The sequence below is a fragment of the Trachymyrmex cornetzi genome, unplaced genomic scaffold, assembly GCF_001594075.2.
Source record: "Trachymyrmex cornetzi isolate Tcor2-1 unplaced genomic scaffold, Tcor1.1 scaffold1204, whole genome shotgun sequence".
Classification (NCBI taxonomy): Eukaryota; Metazoa; Arthropoda; class Insecta; order Hymenoptera; family Formicidae; genus Trachymyrmex; species Trachymyrmex cornetzi.
This window is the reverse complement of record NW_017295767.1, coordinates 179,206-191,758: the sequence shown is the minus strand read 5'-3', so window position 1 is coordinate 191,758 and position 12,553 is coordinate 179,206. Positions and strand designations below refer to the sequence as shown.

At 32.5% G+C, this 12,553-nt stretch overlaps 1 protein-coding gene across 4 annotated transcripts in view; it reads left to right on the top strand.

The window, feature by feature from the left end:
- Positions 1 to 5,417: 5,417 nt before the first annotated feature.
- Positions 5,418 to 12,553, top strand: part of p120ctn (adherens junction protein p120) — an 18,738-nt gene continuing 11,602 nt past the window's right edge. For 2 of the 4 annotated variants that reach the window (XM_018516894.1, XM_018516887.1), the window contains exons 1-3: positions 5,423 to 5,496; positions 11,367 to 11,408; positions 11,497 to 11,626. In XM_018516894.1, the coding sequence (XP_018372396.1) occupies positions 5,465 to 5,496; positions 11,367 to 11,408; positions 11,497 to 11,626 (204 nt within the window). In that variant the 5' untranslated portion in view covers positions 5,423 to 5,464. Of the gene's footprint in view, positions 5,497 to 7,273; positions 7,340 to 11,366; positions 11,409 to 11,496; positions 11,627 to 12,553 lie in introns of all 4 variants that reach the window. The other 2 variants (XM_018516903.1, XM_018516912.1) reach the window with 2 other exon arrangements.

The window sequence follows — 12,553 nt, the reverse complement described above, 5'->3', positions numbered from 1 at the left end:
ATTTTAATTACGCAATTTGCAAAAGAACACCTTAAGAATTTTCTTCTCGGATTCATAGAATTGGTTTTTAGCTGAGATTTGGTATAGAAATAAGCCACAAATGTATATGAATTATGAGTTTGTACTTCTTTAATTAGTTAAACAGATCATGATTTTATTAGTATTAACCCTTACCGTACTAATATGGGTAACTATAGTGACCGAGCGATTCCTGTTCGTGCAAGTTTCTTTGAGTCTTTCGGTAATTATAAATTATACTACATTTTATTATTTTCCAAAATAAAGAGTCAATATATTTATTCTAGAAAGTTGAAAGTATGTTGGTGAATTTTTAGAGATTTTTTAAAATTATTTTGAAGAGGTGAAAAAACGAAGAGATTTGAAGTGATCCTTGATGGTATGGATGAGGCACCAAATTGTAGATGGTATGGTAAGAGTTAATAAAGTGCAATAGTTAGTTTCTGAGAAATAAGGAGGTGTCACTTTAGGAGACCTATATCAGTATCGGCAACTTTCCTTTAAATTTGTTTTAATGCAAGTATTACTTTGCTTTTAATTCAAGACTTGCTCAATTAAAAATCTTATATAATACAAATTCAATCAAATCAAGATTGATATCTTTGAAGCAAGATTATACTATTTTTGCTTGTATATGAATATATTATGGTTAATTTAAGAGTAGTCTTTTTTCTGTATCTCTCTCTCTCTCTCTCTCTCTCTCGTTTAATTAACAGCTTTCTAAGGTGCGTATTTGCATCAGTAATATTAAATTGCTTGTTAATTTAATTTGTCATATTCACTGAGAGGAAAACGTCGAAGTATTGCGAAGCGAATGTTACGTTTAATCTTCTATATTTATTAATTGTGAAAAAATTTTGTTACGAAATGTACATTTCTGTAAAATATATTTCATTAATTTCCCAAAAGTAAAATGGATGATTTATTTGCTAAGAATAAAATTTTATTTCGCCGTATTTAAATAAAATTTTATTTCAGTGAAATATAAATATATTTCTCACCAATAAATTTTTAAGTATCTTTCTCAGTATAAGTTAAATGTATCAATCACAAAAATTTTATTTACAGACATTAAATTTTTAATGACATATATATGACTAAATGAATTCGTTCTTATTAAATGTATGAACAATGAATTTATTTAAAGTGCAGTCGTTAAAAGCTTAATATTAAACATTTTTGTCGTTTCGTCCAATAATTAAGTTATGCCATACTTTACTCCTTTAGGACTGTGTTTAAAAATAATAAATCGACGAATATATATATATATAATCGACGCACAGTTTGCCAGAACTGGAAATCGTATAAATTCGCAAGAAATATTATAATAGGCGCGAAGAACCGCCTTGGCCGAATATGGCATTTTTTTCACTCGCGTGTGTTTAATATCTTTCTCGGATGTGCACTAAATATCCGCATTACGGCATGCGCCAATTCTGCGTACGGCATATCGTTCAGCGAGCCGCGACGATTCGCGATTTTTCTCCCCCCGCGGGACGAGGCGGAGATAAACGTCTCTCCTTCACGTCCTCCTCCCTTTTCCGCTTCCGCTTCCGGCACGATGCGGTACGCGCCATCCGCGCATGATTGTTAATATACCGTTTTATTAATTCACGAGAATTGTCACCGGCCTCTCCCTCCCCTTCGCGCGCCTTTACAAGCCGTTGTAAGGGCCTTTATGACTCTCCCCTTTGCAACGACGAGATGAATCTTTAAGAATGAATTTCACTTTACGCTTGCGGGAACATAGGCACGCGGAAATTGCGGTGCCTCTCCGCAACGGCTTGTGAAATTGCTGGTAATAATAAATTAATCGCAAAATAAGTAACAAATATTCAGTGGGAAATTTTTTGTATTTGTGTTAAAACCGGTCCACTCGAGTTCTCTTATGAAATTTTATATTTTACGCGCTTTTAACATATCTGAATGTTAATTTAACATAATGTGATTATTTGAACATTTTTATCCGATATTAAATATTTTGTGTGTTTAAATTACAATTAAAAAATAGCGTGCCGAAAAATAATCGCGTAAGTGTTGATAAAAAAAAAATTACTATAGAATCTCTTTAAAGTAACACAAAAATTTGAGTGGACCGTTCGCGACACATGTTAAATTTAACACAAATTTTCCAACTATGTACGTAATAAATCACAATATTCGGGTGTATATAAACGAGAGGATGCGAAATACGAACGAGAACAAATAGTGTAAAAATATCCCATTAAACGTAAAAGTTCCCATTTGTAACAAAAAGATGTGAAAAACATTAATATAAATGCCGACGTGAATGGCAAAGTGAATGATAATAAGAAGCAGGAAATTATTATGGCCGATTATCCTGAATCGTATAAAATAAAACGGATCAATCTAATTGCTCGAAAATTTTGCTCTCTCACGTCCATATCTCGCGAGCGGACTTTTACGCCGAGGCGCCGCGTAAATTAAACGCATTATGATCGCAAATTCATACAGTGTACTCCTGCCCAAACAATAACCGGAATGGGTTCGTTATTTTTCCACCGCGGCGGGCAGTGTTCATTTCGCCACTGGCAATCAAGTGCTCTCATTAATAAAGCATTTGGGGCATAAATTAATTATCACCCCGGTCTGTCGTCCTCCCACACCCCCCACCTGTCCGCAACACGGGGAGTTTTCCGTCTGTTTTCCCTCGGCGGAATACGCCGTCGTCTCCTCGTGCGACTTGATCGCAATCCACTCGACTATTCCGATCTATATTCGCAAAGTCGACAGTCTCCCTATCGCGAGAAAAATACGCTGGATTACTTTCGTCGGATTACCTTTTCTACACACACAGAAAAATATTTTTCTATTGCTAGGAAAAATAATTATTTAATTTACTTTCTTCCTTTTAATCTCTTCACCTGCTTTTATTGGAACCGTCTTAACAAAATTTTTTTTAATTTAATTCATTTCGGATTTCAATTAATAATTCACACTAAACAATTAATATTTTTCAAAATTTTGATTATTTTTCCAACATATTACATTATTATAGACATCATATTTCAAATGAGATGTTGATGGAATTAAATAATTTTAATGTCTTCGATTTAAAATGTACGCAGAATCTGAAGGAGTTGAATAATTATCTTTAACAAAGAATATTTGCATGATAATAATCTTAAAGTATATACACTGAGAAATCCATCTAGTTGAATTAATTAAATTCTTGTTTGGACATGGGCAAACGAATCGTTGGTTAATGCAATAAAATAATTTAGCTGAAGCAGAACATTTGGTTATCGTAACATTTTACTTGTTTCTGATAAACAAGTTTATCAGATGCCAATGTTTATAACCAAATATTTTGCTTTAACTAGATATTATTCGATTTTATTGCACCAAGAATTTGTTTGCCCATATCCAAACAACAAATTTATTCTTCCAATTAAGTAAGTTTCTCAGTGTACTTATTACAAATTTTAGAAACATTCAAAATAAGAATTTATTTACTTTTGAAGAATATTACGAAATTGATCGAAGAAGCGACTTTGCATAATAAGCAAATCATTGTCTTAATTTAATAATCTTGATTGTAGTATTAAACTTACCAGGATTCAGAATATTTCGAATAAATTTGTGGCTATATGAGCTTTTAAAATTCTTGAAACAAGTAATTATTACTTGTGTACCTTGACGATCGAATATCGCGAGCTATTTCGCACTGCGAGCGATACGATTCCCAAAGCCACCTCTCTTCCTCTCTCTCTCTCTCTTTCAATCTTTCTTTCTCAATGGGTACTAATTTACGTCGAGGTTTTCGTAGCCGGCCTCGGAAAATCCGCGGTAAATCGAAAAGCGCGATAAAAGGGCCGCCTGGACGAGAAATTAATCGTTGCCCGGAAGGTCTCGGACGTGTTAGGTGATGAATTAAAAGGATTTCTCTCTTCACCTATGGGTGAGATCGTTATACGGTGGGCCAACAACTAATTACGGATTACAGCACCTAAATCAATCGCCAGAGCGCTCCGCGAGGTGTAATACAAATGAAGAATTACGATAACCGGATGAAGAAAAGATAACAGCACCGCGGCCAATATTCTGCTGTCGGTTTAACTTCGTATTAAAACTTCGTGATTTATCAATTTTTAATTATTCTCTATCTATACGGAGAACTGCGATATATTTTAGATTCAGATTTTATTTAAATGCAAACGTTACTCATGTTAGCTGTCAGCTGATAAAAAAATCTCATATACACTGTTAATCCTCCGCCGGTAATGTTGGATTTTAAAAGCACGGTCGATTTTTTATTGTAAATTCGATAGGTAAATTCAAATCCGTGAAAAATGAGTAAAATATAATCCAACTTATACGACAGTAAAAACGTAAAGCTTTCCCAAATATATAAGAATTTTTTCAGATTTTTATGCAGAACAATAGAAAAATTTGTATTGAAGTTTGAAAACTCAGGTTGCGAATAAAGGTTGAAAATTTCACATTGGCGGAGGATTGAATTCATAATATCAAATTACACCCAATTTGAGTTATTTTTAATCATTTCTGCACATCGCCATTGCTCCTATTCGATGTGTCGTTAATTTAACTGAAACAATGGAATTAAACAATTTAGCTCAGAAGAATGTATTAAATATGAGATTTAAATTTAATTTGTTACTTACTAACAAGTGCATACGTTAATATGGACATTGTTAATTTTAAAACTATAACCGCAGAAATGGATTACATTTTGGCGTATTTGATGGAGGTTATAAATAACAAAATGTTATTTAACTCAAGGATTATCATTGTTCCTTTAATATCTAAAATTGTATAAATTAATAAAACAGAACGCTTTTAACTATTTTTCATGGAATATACGCAAATATAGATATACTGAGAGAAAAAAAATTATTGCAATTATTATAATTTGACTACAATTTATAGTCATTTCGGTGCTAACTATATGTTTTTTTGTAGAGTTATAAATATACTGAGAAAAATGGTCTGGTTGGATTAAACAGTAATTCTGGTGGAAAATGGACGAATCAGAATTTTCTGGTTATGTCTATTAGAATTCTAGTTGAGATAACTAGAATTCCGATTAATATAATTACTCTGGTAAAAATAAAAATTCTAGTAGATTTTACCAGAAATATAGTATCAACCAGAATTCCGGTTATCTCAATTAGAATTTTAATAAATTTAACCAGAGAGAGAGAGAGAGAGAGAGAGAGAGAGAGAGAAATTTTTTTCAGTGACTACTGTAACATTATAGTAATAATAACTATATTAATGTGAAGCTTCTAACCATAATTATTTTACCATGCAATTATAATTACAAACACCAAACATTTTTCTCTCAGTGATAAGATTATTTTCTTGAATGACGTGTTCAAAGTTATAAAAAGAGATTTCCTATTTCTTTGTTTTCAGGGGACATCGTCCACTGCTCGGGAGCGAGAGACGCAAATCAGCTGGTATGTCAAATAATCAGCTGGTTGACTCCTGTCTGTAAGTGTCTTTCTCTATGTTAAAATAAACTGTCGATAGAGACTGCGGCAAAATTCTCATACGCTTCACCGATTATCGTGTAAAGGAACTAATAACATTTGTGTATCCCGTAATATCATACTCGACCTCCAATTCATTCATTATCATCGATCGCGTTGATCTTCCATAATCATTGCACTTTTTACATATATCGGGCGGCTCTCGTTCTTCGACAATTTTTTCCTCTTAAAAAATTTGCAGCCCCTTATTTCTCGCAGTAAGCTCTCGCAGTAATTCACGAGGCATTTTCTCGGGCTCTTGTAGTAAACTCAACTACAGTCTTACTCTCTGACGACTTTGACGTTAACTTTCCTTTGCGATAATTCAGGCATAATTACAAAGTTACGTGACGTGAAGGATTAAAAAGGTTTCGGCGCTTTAAGCCTCGGGATAGTAAATAAACAACGAAGCCACGTTTTCTCCGTGGATTTCCAGCAAACTCTGCTTCAAGTTGCGTCGATTCGAACTTACCGGCTCCCTCCATATTTAAATATCGCGATCGTTTAAAAAGTCCCCGAGATTGCACGATGGTGCGTCTCCGGCGAAAAAGACAGTTACAACGACACTAGAGTCCCTATTCTGTAACGATAGTGGCAGTATCGTTGCATTGTCATTGTATGCATTATAAAAAAAAAACTGTGCAACGACAATGTAACGATATCGATTGTCATTTAGGCCCGGTTTTTCATTTTCTGATTAACTTGCGGTTTAGAGTTAATCACACTTTGATGATAATGTAAAAATTGTATTTTTCTAGCTATGATTAATTACTAAACTGATGCTTTTGTAAAAATTATTCACTACAAAACCAATTTATGATTTTCCGATGGCTTTGTATGTAGCGATAACTTTATAGGTTACTCACTGCAGAATCATCAGTTTAATGATTTTTCTAGTTGTATATTTAATCATTAAGCTGATAGTTTCCTAGTGAGAGAATGACTTTGAAAATTACTCATTACAAAATTATCAGTTTAATGATCGATCATAGCTAGAAACATACAATTTTTACAATAAGGAAGTAATGTTAAACTCAACATTAAAAATCAAACTAAAATATTACACTGAGAAAAATGGTCTGGTTGGATTAAACAGTAATTCTGGTGGAAAATGGACGAATCAGAATTTTCTGGTTATGTCTATTAGAATTCTAGTTAAGATAACTAGAATTCTGATTAATATAATTATTCTGGTAAAAATAAGAATTCTAGTAGATTTTACCAGAAATATACTATCAACCAGAATTCCGGTTATCTCAACTAGAATTCTAATAAATTTAACCAGAAATTTCTGATTCGTCCATTTTCAATCAGAAAATTTTTTCAGTGTACAAAGACTACGAACCATAGTTAGTTATTCGACTCTAGAATTAATACTTTTTATTTAATAATAAACGACAAACGTTTCAACTTGCATTGGTCATTCCCATGTTATATGATAAAAAATTCAATAACGACGATTATAAATTTAAAATTTTAAATCATGCGTGATTCTCAAGCGTGATAAAATAAAAATCGGTGGTAATAGTAATGTAAAATTAATGATAACGTTCGAACGCTCTTACAGAATGACATTGTTACTGCATTACGCTTGCATACAATTTTTACATTATCAGATTGAGTCTGCTTACGAGTTGAATGAAAAACCCGTCCTAAGAGTTATAGAATAGGAGCTTAGACCCCGAAAGTAAACAATGAGGGCGAACAATTTTGATAATTCTACGAATAATCAACATTAGGCTGGTGAATCGCCGGATTGAGCAGAGACAGGAGCACAACATAACTCGCACTGAGATCACGCAGAGGTGACTAACATGCATTAATCATGGGATTACTCACGCCGAAACTCGAGAACGTACGGTCAATTTTATCCCGCGGACTAATCAACGAGACGAATTCTTCCCGGGAATTCTCTCTGCTGTCGCTAGAAAACGGCGATTAACATGTACGTAATCTTATTAAGCCGCAATTGGAATAATAAAGTCGAACAAAGGATGTCAATTTGCGGATCGCGAAGCGGCTGTTATCGTCACGAGGATCTCCACGAGGACGACGCGAGAATTTCATCGCGCCCGTAAAACGTTACGGGCGTATTCTAAATTGCAGCGCGACCTTAATTAGCGCTAATTGACCTGGCATTGTCGTGTAATTTCTAATTCGTTAAACCCGCCAAGACTTATGTTAACGCTTTCGGAGTGAGTAACACCGCCGCATCATCGACGAGCATGTTTGCACAATCGTTTAGCATGACCGCAGTGAACGCGGCCGAGGAGAAGGATGCTCCGTTGCAAATTAGCAGCATTCTCCTCGAGATCATCCGTCACGCCTATATAGCTGCCTGCATTCCCTCGTGTTGTTTTCGTACTTGGTTTGCTTTTCATTACGCACGAAATGTTGCTCGTCGCCGCACAGACGATATAATTTGCGTACTCTTCGATCGATTCTTTGCGGAAAGTATGATTTGTAAAAGACTAGAGGAAGGTCACCGATACCGACATACCACTTTTTGTTTTTAGACAATATTTCTTAAACAAAAGGTAAAAATAATACAACTTCAAAAACATAAATACAAAGTATAAAGTATCTTCTATCAGATGGTATAAGCAATTTTTATAATACTACTGTTTGCAATTTTGCAAGAATTGAGTTTTTCGTAAGTTATGCAAAAATGAACGTCTGACAAAATGGGCTCCAAAACTGACATAGTAGGCAATAATGCCAACATTCCTATTCTATAAATAAAGATATATCCTATTCTGTAAAGAAAACTAATTTATGAAACTATATAAACATTTAAAATGACAATATTATCAATAAGAATTTTCTTCTCGGATTTATAGAATTGATTTTTAGCTGATTTGGTATAGAAATATATGAATTATGAGTTTGTACTTCTTTAATTAGCTAAACAGAACATGATTTTATTAGTATTAATAAAGTGCAATAGTTAGTTTCTAAGAAATAAGGGGGTGTCACTTTAGGACATCTATGTCATATCGGCGACTTTCCTCTAATATCTATTTTTATCAGTACTGAGAACAAAATTTTTGAAATTATATACTTAGAAAAAAAGTTTTGTTGATATACAACCAACCTCAACTTTTTGGTTAGGACAACAAAGTTTTTATTAGAATATGTGACTAAACAAAAACTTTGTTGTCCTAACAAAAAATTTTGTTATTCTAACCAAATTTTTGGTTAGGACAACAAAAAAGTTGAGGTTAGTCACGTATCAAAACTTTTTTCTGAATGTAATTATATATAATTATTAATATTATAGCAGTAATAATCGTAATTACAATAACATGTAATTATAGTTACAAATATCAAAAATTTGTCTCTCAGTGTGTACAAGGGAAGAAACAGAAGTGGAAACACGCTTTTGACATGTGGTTTGTTGCAAATAGAGATGAGAGTGACCTAATCTCACAGTAACTTAGTCGGTAAATTACGGTAAATTATAATACTTTATTAAACTCATATATTTTCATATATATATTTTTTTCTATACAACATTCTTATACTATATGTATATTGATATATTTACTATATATATATATATATATAGCATGCAGTTAATTAGGAAACTAAGTACATAGAAATTAGAGGAACCTCAACAAATTTTGAACATACTATGTACAAAAATTTAAGAAGAATGATATTAAAAACTTTATATTCTATAACTTTTAATGACTATAACGATATCGGTACATTATTTTTGTGCAGCTTTTTTACCATGTATAAAACCTGTGCAACGACAATCTAATATCCTTATAGTCATTAAAAATTACAGAATAGTTATCTTTAGTTTCAACATTATGTACTTTTCGAGTAGATTATACATGAAAAGTCTTCATTGAGGATAATAAACCAGCAAAACTTTAATGATGCTAAAGCTTGTTTTCAAATGTAGTTCTATCAACTCATGAGAATAGATTTGATGAGATAAATGTTTGTTTGATCTTTTGCATTAGTGCGGTAATCACGCAATTATTTGTGCATATAAGATTATAAAAAGCAACAATTTTATCAAAATTATCAATAAATTATCATATTACTGTAATTTGATTGTGAGTAATCGTCATATTGAACATCTGGCAGAATTTTACATCTCTAGTTGCAAAAGATAGTCCTTCGTGCTTATATTAAGAATGCCAAACTTTAGTTTCGAACACCTGGGTTTTTTTTAATAAATATAATAACTTCGATGTTATCGGGTCGATTAATCACTTAAGCAGGATAATAGCTTTCAGCTAAAAAAGGAAAATACTTAAGTATTACAATGTTTCAGGACTAATCGACTTTCATTTAATGCGCGTTATAAATACAGTTTAGATTAATGCGAACCCGAGTACAACTGTCTACTGCATTGTTGAGGTGGTGATGAAAACGCATTAATCCGAATTGTATTTATATCATCTATGTATTGGAAAAAAGTCAATTGATTCTAGAACATTTCAACATTTATAACTTTTTTCCTCTTTCCCTTGAGGTCCATTATCTTGCCAGGTATATAATTAATCGATATACGATGACTTTTATTTTTATATTTATTGATTATAAATTTTATAATATACAATATATTATTAATTTTTGAAAAAACTAAGGGTTGTCTGAAGTTAGAGTTTGGGATTGTTAATATGAGCACAATAGATTATTTTTTGCAACAAACCGCATTTCAAAAGCACCTCAATCGACAACTAAAAGTAACTTAATAGCAATGTTATAATTTCACACTCAATAATGTAACTATTATATAACACCACGTATTATATTACTTTTAGTTTGTGTCGACTGGGGCGTTTCCACTTCTGGTCGTCTCCTTGACAGAGCTAGAGAGAGATAAAAAAGTAAATTAAGCCGAGATTAAAGTTAATCTACATTGTAAAAAAGATATTATTCTTGATTTAATACCAATTAACCCCCCTAATTAATAGGAATCAATTAATCTACTTGAATGAAACTTAAAATGGATCGTAGTAAAACTTCGCCAAGGAGAGATCAATCCTGAATCGATTGAAGAATACGGCTGCAAGTTCGATAACCTGTTTCATGTCATTCTCTTGTATGTGTTGCGTGTGCTACATTCCGATCAGAGTTATAGATTATTATTTGAGACATGAATGAAATACCGCCGCGAAATTACCACTTCGGCTGTCATGTCATATCTGAGTGATGTGTGAGTTTCCGCAAAAGTTCTGTCACCTATTTCAAACGGTTTTATCCAGTTAAAATGATTTCACGAAGTATAAAAAAATTATACGCAAATTATATTACATTAAAACATTAAAAAAAACAATTAAATATTAAAGTAACATACTAGATTTAAAAACAGAATGATTCATTTTTTAATTTCTCTTATATTCATCTCTATTTTAATTAAAAGAAGATGTATTATTTGTGAATGATAGTTTTTATTTATACCCTCTGAAATTATTAAATATATAACAAATGTATATATATATATATATATATAGATTTCATATTTATTTTTTATTTATTGCTTTTTTATTTATTTTGTAATCTAACTCATATTTTATAAACGATCGTGCACTTTTCAACTTTGGACATTCCAGAGCTCAACGTCAATATCAGCTTGACAGTCAAAGTGTAACAGTAGTACTATCCTTGTTTCAGAAAATAAATAATATGCAGTAGAATTTAGTTTCATGTATTGTAAAATATCAGCTATCGTAAAGTATACTTCCCTCTTTCTTTTTCACTTTCTTCCAACTGCCTTCTCTTAAACAATACATTAGTATACTTTGTAGAGCATTTCTTCACATTCTATGGGATGTAAAACAAGTCTTAAAGAGAAACATTCGTTTTCAGACGCGTCCTACAGGAGAAAGCCCCCGACATGCCGCAATACACGTAAGCTCACTATAGTAATTTACGATATCACGCAACGCCACGTACGCACTTCCGTCGATCTCACATTTCTCTGATTCACCTGCCGTAGCGGACAGGGCGACACGGATTACCATGGGAGTAACGGACAGGCGGACACCCACTCGTTGCACTCGTCTCATCTGTCCGTCCAGGAGGATCCGCTGCTTATCCGGACCCACAAGCAACAGACTTCTCAGCAAGTGAGACTGACTCCCGCCGATATTTTCCCGACCGATATTTCACGCGCGACTTGTTCTTTCGAAAGTTCACTCACCCTTCATTGTCGCCAAGTTACAAGAGCGACTTCACGATCAGTAGAGCGACGTTGAAGGACGTTTCAAATTTCTTTGTTACATTTATTATTTTATTATTAGATGTTTGTTATGTTTTTTATAATTTTTATATACAGGATTATCACAAATTCCCCATCCTACAGTCAGAAGAAAGCTTTATTGATATGTGACTAATTTCAACCTTTTAGTTATCCAAAAATTTGATTATTCTAATCTGGTTGGTCACATTAAAGCTCCAGATGTATCAAAATTGCACGTTCCTTTTATCTGAGCCAAAATGCCGACAACCTTCCTATTGGCTATTTCAGTCGCCATTTCCATTTAGTTGTCTGTAATCCAATAAACGCTTAGTATTATTATGATACAGGGTATGGTTAATAAGTCCAAAATAGAGGATCTTTGCGTTACTTTGGTATATTTAAAGCTTTAGGTCACATATCAATAAAACTTTTTTCTGAGTGTAAAATTCCATAACTTTTTCCTGACACTTTCAATAATTTTGAAATTTCTTGTATTTTCGTCCTTATTTGAAAACCGTCAAATATTTTATTAGGAGGATCAATTTAACATAATAATATAAATTGTTATTAATTTTACTGATATTACTTCACGGAGAGAATTTTCTCTTAGAATTTAGCCTGAAAATCATGATAATAGAGTGGGACAACATAGTGTTTCAAAGAATTGTATATGAATTTCTTTAATTTACTAATATGTGTCATAATAAGATATGTAATATATTTTATTAATTTTACTAAAGGGTATAGTAACATTTAAACATTTTAAAATATGTTACGCAGTTTATGATTCTTTATTATTTTAAAAGAATAGATG